Source organism: Toxorhynchites rutilus, chromosome 2, assembly GCF_029784135.1.
Source record: "Toxorhynchites rutilus septentrionalis strain SRP chromosome 2, ASM2978413v1, whole genome shotgun sequence".
NCBI lineage: Eukaryota > Metazoa > Arthropoda > Insecta > Diptera > Culicidae > Toxorhynchites > Toxorhynchites rutilus.
The window spans coordinates 286,555,515-286,582,182 of record NC_073745.1 but is presented as its reverse complement, the minus strand read 5'-3'; the positions used below and the strand labels follow the sequence as shown (position 1 = coordinate 286,582,182).

Below are 26,668 nucleotides of genomic sequence, written 5' to 3'. Positions count from 1 at the left end.
GATGGACAATCAGTGGAGAGGGCGTCATCAATAAAATATCTTGGTGTTATTTTAGATGAAACACTACACTTTAATGAACACATAAACTACACAATAAAGAAAGCAGCTCAAAAATACGGAGTGGTTTGTAGAATAAATCGATTTCTGACCTTTGAAAGTAAAATGACGATCTACAAAGCATTGATTGCTCAGCATTTTGATTATTGTGCATCCGTTTTGTTCCTTGCAAACAAGAGACAAATGCAACGAATGCAAATGCTACAAAACAAAACCATGCGCTTGATATTAAAATGTGATCGGCGAACTCCACGGAGATTTATGTTAGAGTGCCTACAATGGATGTCAATAGGTCAGAGAATAAAATATTGCACGCTTACGTTTATATTTAAAATGACGAATGGAACGACACCGAATTATTTACAGAATACTATAACATATGGAAGAGATATACACCAATACAATACTAGACAAGCAAGTGAGAACTATGAACTTCCGGATGTCTTGCACCTAAAACTCAATTTTTTATAGAGGGTACCGATTGTATAATACACTGCCCCGTGAAGCAGAAATAACAACAAACCTCAGAATATTTCGAAATATTTGTAAGGAGTTTTTAAAGAATGTTTTGGAATTGTAACCTGTTCGATAGTCAGTGTTATTGTGTAAATTGACGAAGTGATGACGGATAGAATCTTACTTTTGTATTTGTTTGTGCATTTGTTTTTGTTTTTTTTTGTCTGACTAAAATAATGATGGTATTGAGTTTACTTCTAGTTTTTTTTAATTATTAGTTAATTTGAAAATATTGTGAAGTCTACAAAAGTTTGAGCAACGCGCGCGTTGGCAGGCATAGAAAATTGAGATTGAACAAATGCAAAAGAAAATTAACTTCCAAGAGTAATGAACTTCATTTAGAAGGGTCCAATGTGAAAATTGGAATGAAGCTGCGGATAGCCAAACCTGAATACTCGTAAACTCTTCTGTGTAGTAGAAGGTTACAACGAGATTTTTCAAGGTTGTGGCAGATCTGATTGCAGATTCCGATGAACACGTTTGTCCCTAAATTATGTAGAACCTGAAGCGTCAGTAAAACTCATTTGAAGGGTCTAATGAAGAAGCTGGGATAATGTTGGGGATAGCCCAACCAGAATACTCGTAAACTTATCTGTTAAGTAGATGCTTATAACGAGATTTTTCTGGGTTGTGGCAGATCTGATTGCGAGTTCCAGTATACATGTTTGTACCCCGATTATGAAGGGCCTGAAGCGTTGGCTAGAATTAGGCTCGGGTTTGCTCAGCTGTCTGGGCTTGATAACGATCGCATCAGCAGACCGTTATCGAGAATCTAGTAAAGCGGGAAGACCCTTGTAAATTCACTGCTGATACGGACATAGGTATTGGGTTCAATTCCCGATCGGTCAAGGATTTTTTCGGGTTGGAAATTTTCTTGACATGCCTTGGGTTTTGCTGCTGGGCCTGAATTATCGGCTAGAATTAGGCTTAGGTTTGCTCAGCTGTCTGGACTTGATATCGATCGCATTAGCAGACCGTTATCGGGAATCTAGTAAAGCGGGAAGACCCTTGTAAATTCACGGCTGATAAGGACATAGGTATTGGGTTCAATTCCCGATCAGTCAAGGATTTTTTCGGTTTGGAAATTTTCTTGACATGTCATGGATGAAATGCGCTCACGCAATGCCTCAAAATGTTCATTTGGTAAAATTTCTATGTCTGTGACATAGAAATTTTATTTTTATTTTTTTATTATCTTGCTTACTGGTTCATTTTGATGCTATAAAGGAAAATTCTAACATTTAATTATCTTTAAGATAACTGGTCCAGCTCAAACCTTTGTAGGGGAATGAGTTGGGACCATCATTGTATATAAATAATCGAGTCCGACTTGTATAACTTATTTCAAGAAAAAAACGTTAGGATGAAATTCAATTGGCTTTTATAAGCACAGTGGAGTAAAAATCGCGATTTTTGAAGATTTTGATTGGATTCTCACCAAGATTTTTTATAGACGAATTTCACGCCAACTCGACTGGCCATTGGCAGCAACATCTCAGATTGTAGATGAACGTTGTGAGTGTAAAGACATTGTGAACTTTTCATACTTGGAATATTCAAAAAAAATATTAGACTACTTTTTCATGTTTTCTTTGAAAGAAATTACAACTAATCCCAATTTCATTCAAACTCAAGATAGCGATGTAATATATTCGACAAAGTTTCAGATCTTATTAAAATATGAACTTTTGTCGCAGATGTCAGCTTTTTATCTTCTATAGTTTCTGGAATAGATGGTATTTTTGTATGGAGGCTCCTAAAAATAAAAACTATAAGACCATCAAAATTTTAGTTTTTTGAAACGTAGCAAATTATTTATGTTTTCATCCAAAAATATCAAACAAATTTTTAAAGAAAAATTTGATTGAAAAAAAATTTGAAAATTAAAATTAATTTTTCTCAATTTTTTTCAAAATTGTGAAAAAAAATTATATGAATAGCCTTTACAATTTCCGACAAGTCACCCCATGCATCGGAAGATGGGCATTTTTATAAGGGAAGAGTTTTTCTAACAACAACTTTTTCTTGTAGTTTTTTAAATACTATTAATGTTTAATTCATAACATTCTTATGTATAAATTATTTTTCCTCTTAGAAACATGTCAAGAACATGTCAAACACGAGAATTGACACGCAAAAATGTCATACATTCAATAAACTATAAAGAATATTTCTATACATCTTCGACAAAAGTTAATATTTTAATAAGATCTAAAACTTTGTCGAAGACACTGTATCGCTATTTTGAATTTAAACAAAAACGATAGCGAATTGACAATGACTGATCTTAGTTTCAGATCACCTACCTTAGCTGGACTACGATCAAACATGAATGTGATCGAGTTGGGAGATTCTTTCAGGTCAGATTTCCTGTCCATGGGCGTCACATAGAGGGAAATTCGTCCGTCAACCTGCTTCGGTGACAGCAGTACGCTTCGGTTGGGCGTTTTCGGCGGTGGAGACAGAATCAAGGATCGCTAAAACGGAAATGATATATTCTATGTTGAATTACACAACACTTCGAGGCAGCAATCAATACCTCATCAACATTGCCGAACTGGATCGCAAAATCTTGCATCAGTTTCACGTAAACTGTGTTGTAGAACAGAATAATGTCACCTCGCTCCTCGACACCGTGCTGCACCGATACTCCCGCCAGATCAGTCGGTGGTATGCGATGGCTTTCCTCTTTCGGATTGCCGTTGATACCGTTCTGTTGCTGTCGCTGTTGTTCAACCTGCTCGGGGGTCAGACGCGTGATGAAGACACTCCGATACACGTGGCTGTTTGCTTGCGGTTGACTGCGGTAATACTTCATAATATCGGTGAAGGTTTTGTTCAGTTTCTTAATCTTCACAAACACATAAATTGCACACATCAGCATCTGATCCAGGTGACGGTCGCGCATCAAATCCTTCGTGCAGTGTACGATCGAGTACTCGAAGATCGTCCAAATTTGCTTCTGGATTTCCATCGTCGTTAGATTTAGGTTTACGCATAGATGTTTCATGCGGACTGCGGCCAGCGTATAAAACTATGACATAGAATACAAGTGATCAGTTCAACTGTACTGTGCGACAAAAGGCGGATGAGGTACCTTCCTGAAGAAAAGCCCTAGAGAACCAGCTCCAGGACGACGTTTTGAGAGAGAACCATTTGGAACAGGAAGTTTCAGTGGTGAGTTGAATCCGAGCGTAGCGAGGAATGGTTGGTTAAGGTTTGAGCGGGGTCCAATACTTTCTGGAAATATAAAATATTTTTGAAGCCAGTTTGTCTTTTTATTATAAAATGAGTAATATGAGAGGTGAGGAAATAAATTTGATGAACTTTTCGAACAACATTAGAAGGTTTGAAGGGGGATGATATTTTTAACATTGTTATATAACTTCTCCCGACAGCAATGAAAAGAATTATGGATGTGTTAGTTTGTAAAATATCATTCTAATGTACGAAGTGTATTGTTATGCAGATAGTCGAAACAGAAGCGGATTGATGATTTGTAGCTTTCGCACAAACCTTTCGGTTGTTCCTTCTTTTCCTTAGAACTTTCGCTATCTGTACTATTGCCGGTGCGATCATCCGGTGCCACTCCGGAAGTGGTTGGCTTCGGTTCATCGTCGTCCATTTTGAACAAACGTTTCTTTGCGGATTCGGGATTTGGAATTTTCCTTCCAGTTGAACCAGCGGCATTCGTTACCGTTGAAGTCGAAGGTGTCGAGTCTAACGATTGTGAGAGCATCAGATTATCTGCTGATCAATCAATTGTGTTCGCAAACTGTCTCTGTCGAGTTCATGTCGAGAGAAAAATTATACAATCAGCAACTCACCTAATCTCACATGGTCATTTGATTTGGAGACACTGTCTCCTGGCTTGTGGGGCGTTATTCCTGACAAATCCGTGGAGGATTCCACATCCTGACTGGTTGGTACTTTGTAGCTTATGTTATCCATCGTCACCCACAGCGGGGATGAACTGATCCAACATAGTGTCTCTAAGCATTGCTCCTCGATCTGTAAAGATATTTTTCGGTTAATATGTGAGTTACCGCCACATCCAACAGCAGTTTCAAGAACTACTACTACAACAAAACCACATAGCGTAAGAGTTGCATGTGCTGTGTAGCTTGTTCGCGATCCAAAGGAACGTGAGTACAACGTATTCTTCTTCTTGAATGGCGTTAACGTTACCTATGAAACTTTTGCCGTCTCATCGTATGCATTAACTAGCGTCATTTATTAATAATTAGTTGAGATTTCTTAAGCCAAATAACACGCCTAGAATGTATTCCGAGGGGCAAGCTATAGAATACGCGTGACCACAGTGCAAGTCGAAAGAAATTTCTCTGATGAAAAATCCCCCGGCCAGAACGGGAATCGAACCCGTATACCCGGCATGATAATGTGATACGCTAACCACTCGGCCACGGGTGCACACGGGAGTACAACGTCACCGAAGGCAAAATGAACAACGATATGCAGAAAATTGCTGATAATTTAGTCTCTAAAGAAGAGACATAAAACCTTAAAATAGCTGATACCAGCCCATGTACCTCAACCTCAGGGCAAAACTGTTGACAGGTTCATTTAGGTTGCGGAAGAACACGAAAAATTATCGTCTAGGATCGCGACATACGATCAAAAGATAGAATTTAGGGCAGAACTGTTGACAGGTTCAGATAGGTTGCGGGAGAACACGAAAAATTATCGTCTAGGATCGCGACATACGATCAAAACATAGAATTTAGCGTAAAATAAGTGAATGATCCGACCGTAGTGGAAAAAGTCATGCCGTTATAGCTCTTAGCAATCCGGAACAAAATAACAATTGAAGTGAACCAAGTAAATCTAAAATGGGATGAAATTAAATTACCTCTCAAAGAAGAATTAGGAGACAAGCGTTACTTAGCAACGCTAAGCTCCAAAATTCCACAACTTGAACAAGGCAGTCAGGATACGATCACCCCGATTCTGCATTCCGTCGGAATTACATTTCGTTCGAAACCGTTATTTCGTTGAGTTATAATTTTGCATTCCCTATTTCTAACGTTCTGCCCCTTTAATGTTCGAAGAGAAACAGATCTAACGAAATGCAAAAATAAACCCGAACGGAATACAGAATGGAATTTTATCAAGACGATCGAAATATCTCTAGTCGATCGAAATGTAAAATCAGGATGTACATCTTATTACCACGAATGTAAGAAGCTGCTTCTTAATATTGACGAAACGTCATCTAGGAGGCCATGATAACTGTTCACAGTGACAAGGATTTATATGCCGAAAAATTTATACGAAATCTATCAATGCGGACTTGACTTGCAAAATCCTAGACAGTGAAAATTTGAAATAAGACGAATTTCATGTCAACTCGACTGGCCGTTGGTAGCATCATTTCAGATAACAGAGAAACGTTGTGGGTGTAAAGAAATGGGTCACTTAAGCAACTTTGCATACTTGAAATATTCGAAAAATAATTAGACTACTTTTTGGTAAAGGCAATTTTTTTTCTTAATTTTTTACAAAATTTTGTAGCTTAAAAACTATGATACCTACAAAATTCATGTTAAAGGATGAAATGTAGGAAATTGTTTAAATTTTTACAAAAAAATACCAAACATTTTTTTGAACAAAATTTCGCTGACAAAAAAGTTATTTTAAAAATTAAAATTCGTTTTTCTCAAAAATGTATTTCAGGGAATTTTTTTAAAATTCCCTGAAATAGGTCGGACTCGATTATCCGGAGACTCGATTAGCCGGGATTCGATTATCCGGAATTTTAGACTCGATTATCCGGAGTATTTTATTTTTGATTTTCGGAATAATTCGGAATAAATTTGAATAATTTGTATAATAATTCCATATTGATTAGCCAATATGGGTATCAAATGAAAGGGCTTGACTAGTAGGATACAGTTATTTATGAAAACTGCACATCCAAAATGGTCGCCACCACAAGATGGCGGATTACATATTTTCTCAGAACCCCATCAATATGTATCAAATGAAAGGGCTTGACTAGTAGAATACAGTTATTTATGAAAAATGCAAATCCAAGATGGACGCCACCACAAGATGGTGCCATATTTTTTTCCCAACCCCTTCAATATGGGTATCAAATGTAAGGGCTTGACTAGTAGAACACAGTAGATCATAAAAAATACAAATCCAAGATGGCCGCAGTTCCCAAATAACTGATTACTTTTTACTTTTTTTTTTTTGCTATTACATGTACAGTGGGGTAAAAATAGTGATTTTTGGAGATTTTGCTTGATCTTTCACCAGGAATTCTTTATATCGATATTGCAGCCAAATTAAGAAAGATAGAATTTGGGTGTCAAAGAACAAATTGTAGAGCGGTTTGAGAGCTTCAATTTAATTGATAGGAACAATCCAATTAGTACAATTTTTAGGATAAAAGTAATAATAACATATTAAAAATTATCAACTTTTGAGTTTTTCACTTCCAAAATGTTGATAAAATACACTAATTTAGATGTTCCACTACTATATCCTATACTAAATTTTCTCATCTTTCAAATGAAGGCAACAGAGTTGTCTTCCGTAGCGTACTTTTTAATGTACAGCCAGTTTGAGGCAACAGAGTCTGAAACTAAAAAAAAGTTCTATAACTCTGTCATTGTTGAAATTCGAACATATGCGTAGAAGGATTTTTTTCACCAAATATGATCGCCTATCACCTCCTGAGACAATCTGGATAAATTTATTTTTTTCATGTGAGAAAGGTGTTTTCTGACTTTAAGGGGATGAATCAAAAATCAAATTCCTCTTTTATATTCAAAAAACAAAAAATACATGAAAAAAACACGAATAAAAAAAATAATTTTTTTTGACTCGATTATCCGGAGTGAAAAAAAATCAATACTCCGGATAATCGAGTCCGACCTGTATATGAATAGCCCTTAAAATTTCCAACAAGTCGTCCATACATCTGAAGATGGGCACTTTTACAGGAAAACAGTTTTTCGAACAACTACTTTTTCATGTTTTCTTTGAAAAAAAAAATACAACTAATCCCAATTTTGTTTGAAGTCAAGATAACGATATAGTGTATTCGACAAAGTATTAGATATATATGAACTTTTGTCGAAGACGTCAACTTTCTATCTGTTATAGTTTTTGGAATACAAGTCATTTTTGTATGAAGGCTCCCGAAAAAAATAATGTTTTACTCGTAACATTTTTGTGTTAAATTTCTCACGTTTGACATGTTTCTAAATAGAGAAAAATTAGCAGAGCTTTAAACTGCGATAATTTATAAATAAAAATGTTACGAATTAAACATTAATAGTATTTTTTCAAAAAAAAAAAATGAAAAAATTGTTGTTCGAAAAACTTTTTCTATGTAAATGTGGGCATCCTCAAAAGTATGGAAAACTTGTTGGAAATTTTAATGGCTTTTTATATCTATTTTTTCAGAATTTTAAAAGCATATGTTTTCGAGAAAAATGATTCAATTTTCAAAAAAAAAAATTTACAATGATTTTTTTTCCCAAAAAATTATTTGATAATTTTTAATAAAATCCTAAGCAATTTCCTACATTTCATTCTTTGACTAAAATTTTGCATACAATGCAATAATTGATCAGTTTCGTAGGGACGAAAATCGTTGTGTTAGAGGCGTTTCGAGGCTCCTAGGATGGGAATATAAAAGATCTGGAGAATGAATTCCGTCCCGTAAAGGTAAAATTACTTCGGAAGGGAATCATAGTTTCAGAAAACGTGCATGTGCAAGATCGGTGGTCAAAAATTTGATGTCCAAAAAGAATTGGCGGTTCGCTCGCATTTTTGGCGCTTCGATCTCTTGTTTGTCACGTTTCTACTACGTCTCACTCCTTGGCAATTTTTTTCTGAATATAATCAGAAAAAAATAAGCTTCGAAATCGGCTCAGCAACTATAAGACGAACATTAAAATATATTTTTTCAACAACGAATATTTTCGATGGTACAGATTTTTGGAAGAAAAAGTACAAATGAGAAAGATTTTTAACCTCTCTGGTACAGATTTGTGCTCCCGTGGCCGAGTGGTTAACGTCACACCTAACATGCCGGGAGTTCCGGCTCGATTCCCGTTCTGGACGGGGGAATTTTTCGTCAGAGAAATTTCCTCCGACATACACTGTGATCACGCGTATTCTAGAGCTTGCCACTCAGAATGCATTCAAGGCGTGTTATTCGTCATAGAAATTTCAACTAATCTGTATGAATAAAAATGATTTGGTGTCCGTTCCTCACGATTCAAACCAAGAACGGAGCAACGGATTTGAACAGTCAGTATCAGGATAGATGCGCCTTAGTCTGCGTCAGGTCTACATGTCAAAAATGATATAAATAAAAATGATTTGGTGTCCGTTCCTCACAAATTAACTCGAGAAGCGAAGTTCCTCTAGGAACGTTAGTGCCGCTTAAAAAGAAGAAGAATACGAAGAAGAAGAAGAAGAAGAAGAAGGAACAGATTAAAATGTGGCAACACTGGGTGCAGTGACAGATTGTGAAAATGTTGGATCAAGGAATTATTCGACCATCGAGTAGTCTCTGATCTTCACCAATTTGGATAGTACCAAAGAAGATTTATGTTTGTGGCATGAACAAATGGAGATTGGTTATTGACTATAGGAAGCTTAATCAATCAAAACGCTATAGATGATCGATACCCCATCCCTAACATTACTGACAAGCGGGGCAAGTGTCAGTATTTTTTTTTTAAAAACAGTGTTTAGTGTCGACGGAGAGCCCTATGATTTCGTTCGGATGCCTTTTCGCACCCTGATGATGGTTCGGATGATGGTTCGGATGAACGCACCCGCAACGTTCCAAAGGATGATGGATAACATTCTTAGGGGATCGGAGTCTGCTGTCTGGTATATATGGATGATATTATCATCTTCTCTACCAGCCCACAGGACCATCTGGTTAATTCAAAATTATTCTTAGAAGCCCTGAAAAAATTAGAATACAACTTGACAAATACGAATTACTTCGCAGAGAAGTTGTATTCCTTGAGCATGTGGTTACTTCCGAGGAGTTAAGCCAAACCCCCTGAAGTCAAGGCGATCAGATAATGGCCGCTTCCAAAAAACGAGAAGAAGCTGAAAGGTTTCCTCAGGATAGTCGGTAAATACCGAAAATTTATCAAAGATTTCGCAAAAATTGCAATACCTTTGACTCAACAGTTGGGAAAAGGCGAAAAGATCGAACCAGGGATGCCACATAACTTACTTTTGAATAAAGTTTGAAAGCTTATTTAATGTTGACAAAAGTATTCGTTGATTACTAAGAACAAAAGTAAACAAGTGACACTGATAACAAAGTTATCGAATGACACTGAGACAAAACCCTACTAAATTTGACGATATTTTTGGCCAATAGTTTGGAAAATTTATGGAAGTATTATCTCTCGAAATCCAAGTACGCTATCATGCTGAAATGTCTTCGCATATTTTATAATGTCTTCACAAAATAAAATGTCTTCACTGTAAGTCAAATGTCTTCAAACCTGGCATTTCTGGATCGAGCACACACGTGAGTTCGTACCTGCCTTTAATCACTGCATGATTTTTTTTAACTAGCAGCCACGTGCTACTATATCCAGACGTGCTAATGCCTATAGAATCATAATAAGGCAATCTATCATGCAGGACGTACGGTCAGAAGAAGACCAAAATACGCTTATCGAAGAAACACGAAACCGGGCTTGTCTTTAGGACTATATTCCTCATCAACTCGCCGTCATAGACCTCGCAGCCTCCGGATTCGGTGAGCTATCCTTACAGCAGATGTATACAGTGACACTTGTCGAGGCCAAACTCCATGTACATGTCCCTGCTTATGTCTTTGACAACCCGGATAGCATCACCTAGACGCTGACGTTAATCAGCGTAGATCTTGAGATCATCCATGTAGAAGGTATGGGTCACCTCTTCGTGGGCGACGTCGCCATGCCTTATCTTATAGCCATGACCCTTTTCTTTGAGCGTCCTACTGAGAGGGTTCAGTCCCAGACGAAGCCAAAGTAAGCTGGAAGAGTCGCCTTGGAATAGCCCCCTCTTTATCTGCAGCCTTCTAGACTGTGAAACACCACAGGTATCGAGACGTACTCCACTGCCTCATCGCACGCTGCTGGAACTAGTGATCCCTGATAATCGTTCGATTAATTGATTATTCGAATACTTCCTACAGAAATCGATTATTAATCGAACGAATACTGCGCAACCAATAATCGAAGCGAACGAATAATTTACGTCGATTAATCGATCCAACCCCGAGAAAAAAACGTACGGCTGCTGCAGTTTTATCCTGAAAATAAATCATTATTTTTGACGCTCTCCTAAACTCGTAAACGAAGCGTTGGTGACGTTGAGCTTCGTTAGGGGAGGGGAGCGTCAAAGATAATAATTGGTTTCAGATGGAATGAACACTTTTTTGATTCCAGATGGCTCTCTAACAAATGAGAAATATTAGTCTAACTAATTATTCCGCTCTCAGTGTAACGATTGATCGATTATTTGCGGCGATTAATCGTATCGAATAACAAACTGCTGAAAAGTATTCGATTAGCTGATGATTAATTTCAAAAATTGGGGATCACTAGCTGGAACCTAATGATTTTATAGATTTTATTTTATGGATCTCCAATACCCGGACGTGAAACGAGCAATGAATGCATTCATATAGTTGATATATGCCATACTGAGGATCCGCTGATTGTATACTGTTTTCTGTGTTGATGTGATGTTGTTCGCAGTGGGCAAAAACGGTCATGATGTTGCTTAATATTTTGTACAGACTTTGTCTTGCATTACATATGGTTACATAGAGAGGGGAGGAGGTCCAAAAACCGCATTTTAGCGTTACATACCAGCCAGCCCAACGAACCCAGAAGCCAGAACCCAGAAGGCAGTGTTTCTGAGGGAGATACACGATACTTGCATCTACCCTCTCATTAGAAAAATTAATATGTAATTCTACACACCCCAATAAAACAACCAAACTACCGATAACCGATAATGCGCTTCTAATTCAGAATGAAAAAAATAATACAATACATTTAGCTTTTTTCGAAAACCCCGATTAACTTCACTTTCTCCTTGGATCATTTTTCAGTTTTCAAAAAACACAAACTCATCATCGATAACATTTTGCTAATGTCTTAGTTCATATCAATTACAAAAACTGAACAAAGCTCAAGCTGAATCTAGACTAGTATCAGATCAAGTGTCATTATCATTGAATCAATAGTTCACGAGTCAATTTCAAATACTTACGATGGTCAGGTGCTTGATCAAATCACGGGACAGCAAATCGTTGTGATTCAGAATCACCATCTCAATTATCCGGTAGAAGATGAATGGGGGCATGTCGAAGGCATTCAAAATCCACGGGAAATTTTGCTGCAGATTGTGCGCGTAGATGACGATCTCCGCACTGCACACTAGAAGCGTTTTGTTGAACATGTCCTCACAGCATAACTCCCGTACAATATTATTGGGACGACGTCTCATCTCCGCGCGGATGATATTCTCCAGTAGCTTGTAATACAGCGCTTCGATCATATCGAATTTAGCCGCTGTGGATTTTTGATTCCAGTTCTGGCCCCGCATTCGATTGAGGAACTTTTCTCTTTCCGCTGCAACCCGACCCATCACGATAGGCTTCGGATCCTGGACACAAGATTTGAACAGTTCCCTCAGAGGTTCTTTGTCATATCCCATAAGCTTCATGCGTAGCTTGTTGACCGAGGCATTTGCGGTAGAAATTGGGGTGAACTTATTGCACTCATTGCTGCTGATCCGGTTGCGACCGCTCAGCGGCGTTTGTCGACACAGCGGCATACGTTCCGGAGTCCCGGTCGATGCAGGTTGTTCCGATTTGATTCGCGAAGCCAACGCATTCTCCACGAGCTTCTGTCCGAGAGCAATTCTCTCGTCAAATTCTCCACAACTGAGGATGAACGTGTCGTACAAGCCATTCAGGGCTTTCAGATTATCGTCAAAGTTTGTCACCGAAATAAGTTCCATGAAACTGTTGACATCACCCTTGAGGACTTTCGTGTGAAACAGCTTCTCAATCACATCCTTCCAGCTGGTATTTTTTGTGTTTACTACATCCGAGCTGCAGCCTTCTTCACACATGGCTTCAATGATGCAGACCGGCTGCTCTGGCGCCTCCCCTGATATTGCGAACCCTTTGGGCAACCCTTCGAAGTCGGGGTTCACGATATCCTTTCGACCGGCTGCTATCGCATTAGCATAGACAAGATCCAAACAACACAACAACATATTGTACGATGTCACAAGATCGATGCTCTGCTCTGGATATTCCGCCTTGGCACATATGAACAACGTCCAGCAGAACTCGTGCAGCCGATTCGGACTGCAGGGTAGGGGTTTTGATTTCTTGCTGCGCTTCTGTTCATCCGCGTTTGGGGGAAGAAACACACCGGTGAACACCTCACAGTATTTGTTGTAGATCGACATGGATACTGCGAAGCTGTGCTGTAGATGTCCAATCGAGCTCCGGTGCTCTTCCGGCAGGGAAGCCATCTCGATCCAGTGTGTAATTTTGTTGAAAAACTCGTGTAAGCTGTAAGGACGTGAGGACTGGTGAGTTAGAAGTTTGAGTCTGAACAGCAAATTACTCACTTGATGTTACACAGTCGAAGGAGTCGGGTCAACGAGACGCAGTTACCTCGCAACACGGAGTTGGTGTTGCCTACGGTGGGCGTCACGGTCTGTCTACAGGTGACATACAGTGAACAACACAGCCAGTGTAGTTGTTCGCCCTGGAATTGAAAAAAAAATGACATGTTATATATATTTTACAAATATTAAAAGGTGAAATTGAAAATTTGGTTGAAGGAAAAAGCGTGTAGCTTGGTTATTTTATTTTAAAAATCACCTTATATTCTAGTAGTTCAATCAATTACGCGTTAATCATGATGCGAGCGAGCGAGCCGCAAAAAATAAAAAGAAAGAAAGGTGGTGTCCAAGACGCGACGGCACTGTTATCGTAAGGCTATGAAATTGTTGCCGGCGAGAACAAAATAAACTTAAGAACGAAAATCTTCAGTACAACCTTTTGGTAGCATTGGCAGGACCGATGAATGAATGCTTTCACTGAGAAAGGGACGCGAACGTTTCGCGAAGCAATAAAACGCTAATTTGAGCGAATAATTTACATGTACTGTTGATTGCTCGCTGTCTAGAGCGACATTGAAACACTGAACTTATTGAATATTCACGTAGTTTCTTAGTATCTCTTAGCAAAGCTACATCTTCAGCGTCTCCAAAATCAACGCTCCAAGAACACGCTAAACGGTAACAGAAAATCCGAACGGAATCGGTTGTGTTGTGGTGATAGTGGCGATGGTATCCGCTGCAGAATAAATTTTCACATTCTGTTTTCCACCGAAGAATACAGGTCCCACCACCGAAAAATACCTGCTTCACATCCGGCTTGAAATGCGCTGCAATTTGTCGCCACATTTAACCCGGAAACAATGTTTGAATTTACAAAAATTAGATTGTCGATCGGAAAAAAGTCACCAATAAGTCATTCACGATTTATCAGTCATCCAGCCAGCTGCAGCGAGGCTAGAGGCGAATGAACTGAGAAATTTAGAAGCCTTTATTACTCTAAACTTCATGATCATCAGCACCAATAAGTCCGACCATATTCCTAAATTCACACAAGCTCTCTTCCAACAAAAAAAATATAAACATCAATTCGCTTTTTATTACTTGGGATAGTATTTTTCAATACATGGAAATTTTTGAAATAATTCTTTAGCCGAAAGTTTTGGCGGCCCTGAAAAGGGCCGATGGGTAGTTTTGTAGAAGCAGTTGAAGATGGTTGATTTATGCTTCATCCTTGTTTTTGCGAGAATAATACACAATTGTCAATGCAATTCTTCTCACGCAGTGCTGCCCCAGAAGATTATATACCTTTACCGTTATCTACTTGATAACGCAAACAATCAACAATTCGTACGTGTGATTCAATCATACACAAACAATCTCCAACTAACGGCATGGGAACCGACGCGATACGTTCTATTGACCATTTCTTTTCTGCTTTTTTCCTGGCCGTCAAGCTCTGCACGTCCGCTCAACACAGTAGCAAAATGGGAATTGAGGATGGCCAGGAAAACACACAATATTTATAGTGCGTTCGACTGGCAGGATGACAAGCATATATTGCAGGCCAATCTTGACTGAGATGGACTTTCAAGCAGACTATTGAAATCCCTGAAATCTGTAAATATGATTACCTATTGTTCAATCGCAAGGGCACTGAAGAGAGAACCAATGCATGCGATGCGATTCCTCGACGCCACACCTTAAAGTGCAATTCATCGCTCTTATGCAAACAGGATCAAACTTGCTCCGCCAAAGAGTTGGATGATAGTTTTGCTGTACGAGAACAGCACAACAGTTCGAATTAAAATAGCGAAGCGTAAACAGCGATGGCATATTGAAACAGAATTTAAGAAGAAATTTAAGTGATATAACTCTGTATAATTCATGTATTATTTTTTTGACGTAGGACTACGTCTTACATTAAGGGTGCCAAATCAGAAAACAGGTCACGTTTTTATGAAATAAAGTTAACGTAAATAACTATTTTTGCTGCGAACGGATTTTAACGATATGCGTACCAATCGAATCTGAAACTTTTTAAGATTTGTTTGATATGCTATACATTACAATCCCATAGTCTGTATATGGTTTAAATTGATGAAAATTAGAAGCATTCCCATTTCCCCATACATTTTTTCTGTCCATTTGTGTGCTTTCCCGAACAGAGCTGTCAATAAAGAGCAACTTATGCAGCCGCTGGAATAGAAACAGTCGGAGACGAATGAATCGTTGGTTTTAAAGTCTCCGTAATCAAAGGAAAAGAAGAAGAAGAAAAATAAAAACAACGAAGGGGGATAGCGAAAAGAGAATATTTGCGAAGTAAGTAAGCTGTCGCTAGCGTATATGTATTGCATCTCTTCTGAGGAAAATTCTTAGAATCTTTCTGTGCTCGAAACAACAAAGATCACTTATTCTGCTCGTTTTAAGTTTTATGTTTCCCCTCGAGTTGTGAACGCTAGCGAATATTTCACTTGAAGTTTATCGCTGCAACTGTGTGCATCTGTTAGACGCGTGTTTGATGATTGTTGAATGGCGATGTACGGAAGATGCCTCTCGTTAAATACTCAGTGCAATGCGTGCATTGATATAAAGAAACAAATTGCGACATATGAACAATTAGTGTATTGTTCTCGCAAAGGCAAGAAAGAATCGTTGCTTCTCAAAATGTTTCTACAAAACCACGCAAGCCATTAAACCTTTTCAGAGTCCCCGGAACTTTTCACTAAAGAGTTATTTATGCACTTTCGGCGTATTCGCAAATAATATCCGAAATGATAAACCAACAAATTAAAAAAAAAATTGCGTAGTCCTACGTCTCAAGCGGTCGTGTCTCGGATACAACTCCTCGAATTTTTTAAAGTTTAGAGATGAAATGTACATAGTTTAAGTTTAAGTGTGTGTTGTGTTTAGTCTTCGAAGCAACGAGTCCCTCAACCCACCATATGGCTATAAGGAAGTGTTAAGCAATGAAGGCAGTCAGTATCGCGCCCACGGGGGGAAATTGGTTTCTCTCGATGGGCAAGGTACATTGAGGCAGCTTTGGAATCGCGCAGCAGGATTAAGCAGCAGTTTTACAGTCCACTGCATTTAAGACGCTACATCTATATTTACCGAATTTTGGGATATCAATCATTTGCTTTCAAAGCAATTTTGAAGCTTCTGAAACAGTTTTTGGAACAATAAGTAACAAACATCACTCATACACATTTTATCTTTCGAATTAACTAATTTTTATGCCACTTCGTTCAGCAGAGAAAGACGTAATAACATTCAAAATCTCGCACCCTATACGTAACGCTCTTATTTTGAAACTTCAAACTTACACCTCAGTACAGATGCAAAAATACAGAAACCACTGTCCACTAGACGGCAGTAACATCGATGCGGTGCCTCAACTGAACAAAATTGCACTACAGTGTGCGCTAGCTATCTTCTATTCTTTCTTTGCGTCCAGTAAAACCGCTGTGTGTGACATAAGCATTGAGAAAGACTGCATGCTGCTAGCTGAAGCGAGAGTCACAAATCACAAGTTAAGTCACAAATGATGTTTTAAATTATAGAGGTTTCAAAATATACCAGTTCAATCGCATGACAATTATAAAAACAAAAAAGCCGTCCGATCGCTAACTAGATGACTGATGAATCTTGAATGTTGTGATCTGAAATCGCGGATTGATTATTTATACTATGAACTGAAAACGGGCGGAGCTTAAATTGTAATACTTTCTCTATCAACATCGTCCGTTGAACGAACGCTGCATCTTCATTTCGTGCGAGCGATTCACGCGCATCGGATTCGCAGTGGTATACAAATAATGTGCCTTGCTGATATATCAGTTGCTGGTGGATGACAGCATGGATAGGTAAGCACACAAATTGGCAGAACAAATCTATAGGAAAATAGGAATGCTTCCAAGCAAATTGTTTGAAAAACCTGTGTCTTCTGATGGTAGAAAAATCAGGTTTTTTACACCATCTGTTTATGTTATTAGGCTCATTTTGCAGTTCAACTGTAACAGAGCAGAATTTATTAGTTTACATTATTATCTAACGATAATTTTGTTGTATATTACACAGTAGCCATTGGACGTGGACGTAGTAGCTAGAATAACACACAAAGATTGAGGGCCCTGAATTATGAGTTCATTACCATTCGATTAAAAGCGGACACGCAACCAATTAGGCTACAAAGACCCTCTTCCAATCAAAATCACGTTGATCCGTTTTGTTTTGAAAAAGTTGTACGAGATGGAATCCGAGAGAAGAAATTTGATTTTGGACACCCACATTGAAAATCTGGCGTGGTTAGGTACTAAAATCGCGAAATCGCAGTGGCTAAATTGAAATCGACCGTGTATGATGTGCTGAACCTGCAGCTATTGAGGACGCGTCGTAGACAAAGTTACCACCAGAAGGTTGGAAGTATTAGGAAGGCAAACCCGAGACTCTACGACTACATTTCCAAAAAACACAACTCTAACTAAAGTATCATCCGAGTACCTTTAATCAATCCCAAGATGCAGCTGGTTTTATGATCCCGGATTCTAAATGAGTCAAGCTTTAGATGCCCATCTGAGTAATGATAATAAGAAATGTGCAAATGAAATCTCGATTTACATCCATTTTATTCGCCCAGTCTTCTAGGCAAAAGGACCATCGAAAAGGAAACAATCATGTTTTATTGGCCTCCAAACTATATAAAAAAAACAAAAAAAAACAACAATCAATCAATCTCTCGATTCGATCTATGCATTCATTGATTCCTTCGAATTCATTGATCGCGTGTGACTATATCGTCGTAGGTCATTTTCGTTCCAATTATTTGTTTGCCAACTGACGAGTGCATGGTGTTCGTGACATCCCATTCATTTTCCGAAACGGATTATACATACATTCAACGGTGCACGGCACCTTTCATTGAGATACACCCATGGATGGACTTCTTTCTTTTTAAAGGGACCAGAGAACAATACATCATAAAGTATCAGCTGTCGCGCGAGCGCTTTAAACTTTGGCCGCGCCAAAAAAGTTCGTGTGGAAAGTGGAAGTAAAAGGAAAAACGCAAAATGGGTGTAGGTTTCCATGGAGCGATCACGTACGGAAATATACCTGCCATGGCATATCGAGGAGAACGTGAAAAGGATATAAGGGATTATGCACAATAAAAGGTCAAATTGCGGACATCTGTTCAGCCGCCTCCGTCGTCTGATGAAAGCTATCGAAACATGATCGGTGCGAATAGCCGCATTCCGGAGACGTGACATGTGCGCAGACAAAATTTGTCTAGCCGGACGGGACATTCCAACTCGCCACATGATGAGGGCGTATTTCAGGTACTTTCCAGATGAATCGCTATATTAGTTTGTTCTTATTCGAGAAAAAACACGTAGTAAATGGCATGATTTTTTCCAAGTATATCCTCATATCCTCAATCGATAGTATCTTTTTTTTTATTATCATGATGATATCATCATAACCAACATTAGAATTCTTTCTTATTCTCAAATCTTAAATCAAATATTAGGTGGAAATATATAACGTATAACGCTGTCTAGAATAATACAGGTTTATAATGAAAATTCAGAAGTCCAAGCATATCAGTACTAAGCTTCGAATATAGCGTATTTGAGAAATAACAACATTTTGATTAAAATGTTTTAAGTGTCCTCTCTCATTTATTTGCTATTTCTGCTGAAATACCAATTATATCTACATAAGTTTGAAGCGTTCATTTAAGACTTACTTGAAGAGCCGATGACATAATTGGATTTGATTAAAAATTTATGGAAAACAAGTGCCGTCGTGTGGCGCTACTTCTGACGCGCGGGTCTTCTCTGGTTGCTTTGACCATGTTAGCTTTACAATGTTTTTAACAGAAATAGTTTTTGAATTTATATAATGTTTCCAACATTTTACAATTTTATTATCATTTGGAACCAATTTGCTTGAGGAGTTTTGCTAGAATCTGCCGCCACTTTTTGTCAAAACATTTTCATTGTTCCGAGAGATTGTTTACAGCTCCAGAAACATTTGCTCCATAAGCATTATTTCAGAAAACATTAGTGGCATAAGAAATCTAAACTAAGTAATAATAAAAGACGTATTTAACATTGAGACGTCGAAAGTTCCTCAGATAATGTATTCCTCGCCTCGCCTCGAATGTATTTTGAGTGGCAAACGTGGCCACAGTGCAGCTAATCGGAAGATATTTCTTTGACGAAAAATTCCCCGTCAGAACATGAATCAAACCCGAACCTCCGATATGACGGTAATAACTCGATCACGGGAATATATTAGATAACTATTCATTTGTCATATTTCAACGGCATTTGAGTTGATTTTATATAAATAGAGGCGATAAATTTTACACCATAAGCCATATTCCAAGGCAATATTTCATTTTTTTTCTAAACTCATAAATGATGCGAAATATCGGAAGGCAAATAAATCACTGGAATAAACCACCAAAATCACTCAACTTGGTTAGACCAAGTGGAGCAGGACATAGTGAGATATCCATGAGCAAAATTGCTCTTGAAATCTTGTGACTGATTGTGTTTTTAATAGATGACAATTGTTCAATTGAATACGATCTGTCGTAAAACAAGCAATACTTGGGATTTCAGATCAGCTTCGACCAACTATCATTCCCCGTATTTTTAACCGAATGTACCAAAAAGTCAATTGCATGAAAAGATACTTCACTGATGGGTCTCGCCTCAATGGATCCACTGGCTTCGGTGTTTTCAATGAAAATTCGAGAGCCTTCCGTAAACTTTTAGTTGTTGAGCTGGCAGCAATCGACTTCGCATTGGGGATGATCTCCAACTAGCCTGCAGACCATTACTTCATTTTCTCGGATAGTCACAGTTCGCTTGAGGCTCTCCAGTCGATGAAAACTAGTAGGCACCCATCTTATTTTCTCACAAAAGTAAGGCAGCAGATGAGCGCACTGATCGAAAGATCTTATAAGATAACCTTTGTATGGGTCCCCTCTCATTGCTCAATTCCTGGCAATGAAAAGGCGGACACTCTCGCAGAAGTGGGTACCCAGGAAGGCGAATTGTTTGATAGACAGATTTTTCCAATTACTGCGTCAGAGTTCCCTCTTGAGTTGGCAATCCGATTGGGACGCTGGAAGTCTTGGGCGGTGGATATATTCAATTATTCCAAATGTTTCTTCAAGAGCGCGGTTCAAAGGTTTGGACGTAAGTCGTAACTTCATTCGTGTAACGTGTAACTAAGTAGACTTATGTCCAACCACTAATCGCTAGATGTACATCTCCACAGAATAAATCTTGTTCAAAGCAATGCCTGTCGGTGTAGAATCGGTTACGATGACATCGATTACGCAGTTTGGCAATATACGGATAACTACGCAGCCAGAGAGTCCCTTTGAAATGCCCTTAGGGCCCAAGGGAGACAACCCTATGTTCCTGTTAGAGACGTGTTGTTTGTCTTGTCCCCTCATCTCACCGTCGCCCCCCCTTGACAGCTAGTCGAACACCAGATGCAATCCCTGGTCATTATGCACAATGCTACAGTGCGTGCGGCAACTCTCGGTTGAGACAACGATACCTCATATCCATATCCCTAACCTGACCCGTCCCACAAATATTGTTGCCCCTCTAACCTCGAGTAAACCGCGAGTAATCGGTCGAAACCTACTAAACATAGATTTAAGTTGAAATTCTGTATAAACAAATCATGAATTAGTGGCTCCGCAAAGGTCATGCGATTGAGCCTTACAAATAAATGAATTCGAAAAAAAAGATGACAATTGTATTGTGACTTATTTTCATAATTTAAGGAATAAAAAGGTCCAACAATCGTATTTTTAGACCTTTGGAAAAGCAACATTTTTTCCTCAAATCACACTGTGAGCCTTCAAAACATCGTCAAGTTATCGCGGAAATAATAAAAATTTGTTCATTTCAATGAAGGTTAGTGAGTGAAAAATACACACAAAAATATCGCTTTTGCTCATCTTCTTCGACATGATTCTAAAAATATCTCCTACATAATGCCACATTGTACTCATATTGAACGAGAACTCCAATAAAATATATGTTTTTAATTGATAAGAAACTTACTGAAAATAGCGTTTTTACATGAATGTGGAAGGCAATTGAATTTAAACACAAATATTGACGTCACGATTCGAGAAGTAGCTATGGCACACTACGGTCGCAAACTCTACCATTTGCTCCACCTATAATTCCTGCTCATATGGAGAATTGCTATGGAACCCGCTTTCGCGAAAAATTCACACCGCGGGTCATCCGCTCGCGAATAATCGAGGTTCTACTGTTCTTGATTGGAATAGATTCTCAATAAAAAAATCATTCTAAATTCTTCTATCAAAAACCGCGTATACTTTTTAAATGACTTAATAATTCCCAAGTGGAAATAACGAGAATTTTCAATTCATGAAAAGAGGAGGTTTTTCGATTTCTCGTTCTTTTTCGGAAGATTGGTAACAAAATTTTAACATTGGGGTTTCTTTAACGCCAATAGTCAAAAAGACACCAGTGACTTTCTTCAAAAAATGTTTTACAGTTTGGTCGTTACTGAGTTAAGAGGGGACCCGGAAATTCAATATTTCCGTATTGAATTTTTGATTCATCCCTTTAAAGCTATAAAACACCTTTCTCATATAAAAAATCCAAATGGTTTCAGGAGGTGATAGAGGATTATACTTGGTGATAAATATCCTTCTACGCATATATTCGAATTCCAATAATGGAAGATTTATTGAACTTTTTCTCTGTTTCGGGCTCTGTTTGCCTTAAACAGGCTCTAATTCAAAAATTACGCTACGTAGGACAATTCTGTTATTTCCATTTGAAAGATAAGAAAATTTTATACAGGATACAGTTAAGGAGCTTCCAAATTAGTGGATTTATGTAACATTTTAGAAGTGAAAAATTTCAAAGTTTCGTGGTGTTACTCTTAATTTTATCCAAAAATACATAATAGAGTAGAATGTTTCTAACAATCACATTGATGCTCTATAACCGCTCTATTATTTGTTCTTTGACGTTCTTTGACACTCAACTTTTATCTTTTTTAAGTTCGCTGCAACATCATTTTAAACAATTCCTGAGGAATCTTCGAAAATCTACCAAAATCACGATTTTTACCTCACTGTATTTGAATAGCCAATTAACTTTCACTCAAATATTGATATATTTCATTTTCGCTTGAAATAAGTCATATTTGAAAAATAAAAAAAAAAATTAACTATATTTAATCGAGTCGGTTCTGTAATCAATATTTATGTTAATGTGTAAATATTTTCATTTAATGTTTCCTCAAAAGTAATCTTCTTCAGATATTATGCACTTGTGCCAGCGCTTTTTTCCGTCCCCGAAACACTTTTCAAACTCGATTTTTGAGACTTGATAACACAATTTTCTTTTTTTAATTTTTTTTGTCAAAAATGACTTTTTGACACTTGGTTGTTTTCTGTCTGAAAAGTCGATTTTTGACAAAAAACAATTAGACAAAAATGTTTTTGAGATAACAGTAAATCTCGAGGTTTCATCTAATTTTAAGATATTTGGCATACATTTTTTTCAACCCCCGACTTTATGAAATCACCGGCCCTTCTGCGACACTAGTTAATGAAGTCCGAATGAGCTAATATTTTGCAATGGGCAAATTATCGTGCAAATCAGCATTTCGCAGCAAGTTTCGTATGAAAAATCGAGATAGTTACAGTAGAACCCCGTTTATCCGCAAAATAGTCTGGCTAGATCACCGCGAATAACGCGATAATGGTCTCAAAATGAGATGTAAACGCGAAATAATTGGGGTACTACTGTATTTTCATTGACATCCTAAACCATACGTTTTGCCTCGTTTTCCGGAAAAGCGACTACGCCCCAGAGAGTCGATTTTTGACAGCAAAAAATGTTTCGAGACGACAGTAGATCTCGAATTCATATATTTTGAAAACGCCAATTTCATGTGTGAAAAAAATAAATTTATCCAGAATATCTCAGAATGAGAGATGGAAAAAATACTTCTGCGCAAATGGTGAAATTCGTCCAATGACAGATCTATCGATTTTTTTCTATCGGGCTTTATTTGCCTTAAATTGGCTCTGCTTTAAAAAGTACGCTACCTAACATGATTCTGTTGTTATCATTCGAAGGATAAGGAAATTCAGTACAGTTTATAGTTGTGAAACATTTAAATTATTTGATTTTAAATAATAATATTTTTGTTCCCAATAATTTTATAACTTTTTTCGAGTCTAGAATTGTATATAATCGAATACGACCTGTACTTGTAAAACGATGGTTTCAGGAAACATGATGTCAGGTGAAAAATATCCGTTATGCCTCATAAAGGGATAGGGGCAAAGGTGACAACCTTCCTGATTTTTCCAGGATTTCCCAGACTTTTTGGTACGTTCTCTGATATCCTGACAAACACTCAATTTTGCCTGATTTTTCTGAAAGGATCCTGTTTTTTCCTGATTTTTGTATTTTCCTGATTTTATTTAAAATTATCCATAAAAAATATAAGGTAAATGATTTTGGTTTGTTCAGTCGAAAATATGATTATGGTTTGTCCACTTTTTTGGATGCTCTATTTCAGCGCACCTATGTCGAATCAGGTATTCTTATGTTTCAAAACATATAAATAAAATGGTCTTTTTCATTATTTACTGTAGTTTTATGATATATTTTTAGTGATTCACATGTTTTAAGAGATTATAAAATCCACCTTCTAGTGGCGTCAATGCGCCCCTCATTTGAACATTTTAATCAATCACCAGATGATTATTTGGTACGTATTCAGACCTTTTCTGGATTATAACACTTACGAATATGGTAAACATGCTTACACACCATTTGTATTAGATTTACATAGCTAAACCATGTAATTAACGCATTTCCATGACCTCAATTCTGATCATTAGTTATCCAATGCACTAATGTTGTTTTGTCCACATGATTTCCATGACATCCGCTTGGCGCGCTGCAGTTTGTTTATTGTGTCCTTCGCGCATAGCAGAAATAAAGTTTGTCTGTGTTGAGGTGAACACTTTTAAAATGCCCAATAAAATGCAATATTCTGAAGAAAGCCTAAATTATGAATGGATCAATAAGACGACAGTAAACTCAAGCAATGAGAAATGCAACATCTACTTGAAAATTCGATTTTTTTCGTTCAAAAATGGTGATTTCCAAAACCGGACCCATAACCTCCTGGAATCCCTGTCAAAGATTTCCTGGTTGAAAGTGAGAACCGTCATAATATCTCTCCGATCCGCACATGTATAATGCTTACATTAAGCTAAGGAAGTAGCCCGTTGTGACGGGTTCAAAAAATCGTTTTTTTACATTTTTCGGAAAAAAAAACATCTTAAACACCGAAAATTTTCTGCCTGAAATTTTAAATATTTTTGAAGTTATAGCTAATATTATATAAGAGAGCACGCCGTAGTGTGTATGAAAGCGTGTGATAAAACTTAAAACGCGTTTTTCTCAAAACCATCGTTTCGAAATTTCGGGGAAGCACTGACTCAAAACTATTCAACCGATTAGGCTAAAACATTTTACCCGTTATTCTAGACACACGTATCTAAATACGTAACATTTAAAACATTTAATTTTTTAATAACAAACTATTTTATTTAAACAGTTTACCAAAAAAAAATTGATTTTGAGAACTTTTTTCACGAGTCGGCCATTTTGTTTTAGTTTTTTTTTGTTTTATTGTTTTATGTATATTATAGGTTAGTTCATTAAAATAAAGTGTGCAGAATAATAATCATTTTGAATTTTTTATTTCAGATGACTTCGAAAGGCTGTGTGCTTCCACGAACCAGCTCATCTTCTTTTCGAGGACTCCACTCTGACGTTAAATATTAAAAACAAATTTATGTAAAATGAAATAATTTTTTGAATTTTCTTGTTAAAAAAATATTAAAAAGCGTCGAAATTTCGGTCGTCACACCGGGCTACTACCTTAAATTCTCCTGATAACGAAGCTTTTTTGGCATATTTATGATCGTTGCATCGAAAAAATAAGTTTTCCAGATAAATAATTACGATTTTTTGCACTACGCACAAATGTTTTGAGACTTTTCAAAACAGTGCCTGATAATTTCATGAAGCTCTATGCCCAGCATGAAAAATACGAGAAAGCAAACCTGTTCTGAGAGGACAGAATTTTCAAATCATTCATTGTTGGTTAACAAATTAACGATCAACTGTTCAACAAATCGAACAGCCACTTTGAAAATTATTCATCTCTTTGGAAACCATCCGTATGATAAGATTTTTGCACCAAATGATAGCTTAATTCATGAGCTTCCACTAAACATCAATTTCATTCAAATTTGTATAACTTTACGGAGCAAGGAAATCGGTTCAAAGCAACTATGTGCGGAAAAATTTAAACATTGAGGTTTCTTAAAAGACACCAATGGCTTTCGTCAAAATGTATTTTTTACAGTTTGGGCGTTTATAAATATTACAATGCTGACAGCGAGAATATTAATTATTTCGAAAACAGAATGACGAAGTATCTTCTATGCATCCATAGAACAAATCTAATTATATTAATTGGGTTGGGTAGCATCTGTTCGAGTGCAATGCGTCCATTAAAGCAATGTTCGTTTTTTCACTTCTCACCAAGTCAGCTCTCACAATAAAAATTAATATTGTCAAAGCCATTGTTGAACAGAAAGAAAACCCACGGCAAGAACAAGTTATCCAAATTCCACAAGGATCCTCTGATGATGAGCAGTAATTAAAATCGCTCAGCATTTCAAATCTATATTTCTATATTTAAAAAATAGTTCAAGTTAGTTGGCTTGACATTCTATATGTTTTATTTAAAATACAGGTTGGAATTATTAAAATTTAACCATGGTAGGGTTTGTCGAACTTTGCACATGACGAAAACCGATTGGGGGAAATAGTTCAAAATTGATAAATTATTTGAACAATGAACACACTTAACACAATGTGGATAGCAACATTTTATTCCTACGCAATTTGAATACGTTGAAAAAACATGTTGAAGCGTGTCAATACCACGCATCAAACCAGAAATCAATAATAATTTTCCTGTTGCAACGCATTCTATAGATGAAGAATAAACTGCCGATGGATCTGTTCAAACCAGTGAGTTCAAATTAATCTTAAGAAAAACGAATTAAATGATATTTCGAATCAACCCTTTGCGCAATATTTCATGAAATCTCGAAAACAGCTAGCATCACTATCGCAAAATGCATCTTACCCATCGAACGTGTTCGTGTGGATTGGGGAAAGGTGCATGCGGCGTTAGAAACATCGAAAACTCGCACATGTACCTTTGATTTGTCTCAGCACTTCAATGTGGAGAATGATTAGGAATGTATTCTCTAAAACCATTATCAGTATGGAACTAATCAGCAAACAAACTTCTATGT

At 37.3% G+C, this 26,668-nt stretch overlaps 1 protein-coding gene across 4 annotated transcripts in view; it reads right to left on the bottom strand.

The window, feature by feature from the left end:
• LOC129769441 (retinoblastoma-like protein 1) overlaps positions 1 to 26,668 on the bottom strand; it is a 31,400-nt gene that overhangs the window by 3,542 nt on the left and 1,190 nt on the right. For 2 of the 4 annotated variants that reach the window (XM_055771723.1, XM_055771720.1), the window contains exons 2-8: positions 13,234 to 13,373; positions 11,857 to 13,174; positions 4,401 to 4,584; positions 4,090 to 4,320; positions 3,671 to 3,813; positions 3,113 to 3,607; positions 2,880 to 3,050 (exon numbers count right to left, since the gene is read on the bottom strand). In XM_055771723.1, coding sequence (XP_055627698.1) covers positions 2,880 to 3,050; positions 3,113 to 3,607; positions 3,671 to 3,813; positions 4,090 to 4,320; positions 4,401 to 4,584; positions 11,857 to 13,134 — 2,502 coding nt within the window. In that variant the 5' untranslated portion in view covers positions 13,135 to 13,174; positions 13,234 to 13,373. The remainder of the gene's footprint in view (positions 1 to 2,879; positions 3,051 to 3,112; positions 3,608 to 3,670; positions 3,814 to 4,089; positions 4,321 to 4,400; positions 4,585 to 11,856; positions 13,175 to 13,233; positions 13,374 to 26,668) is intronic. The other 2 variants (XM_055771721.1, XM_055771722.1) reach the window with 2 other exon arrangements.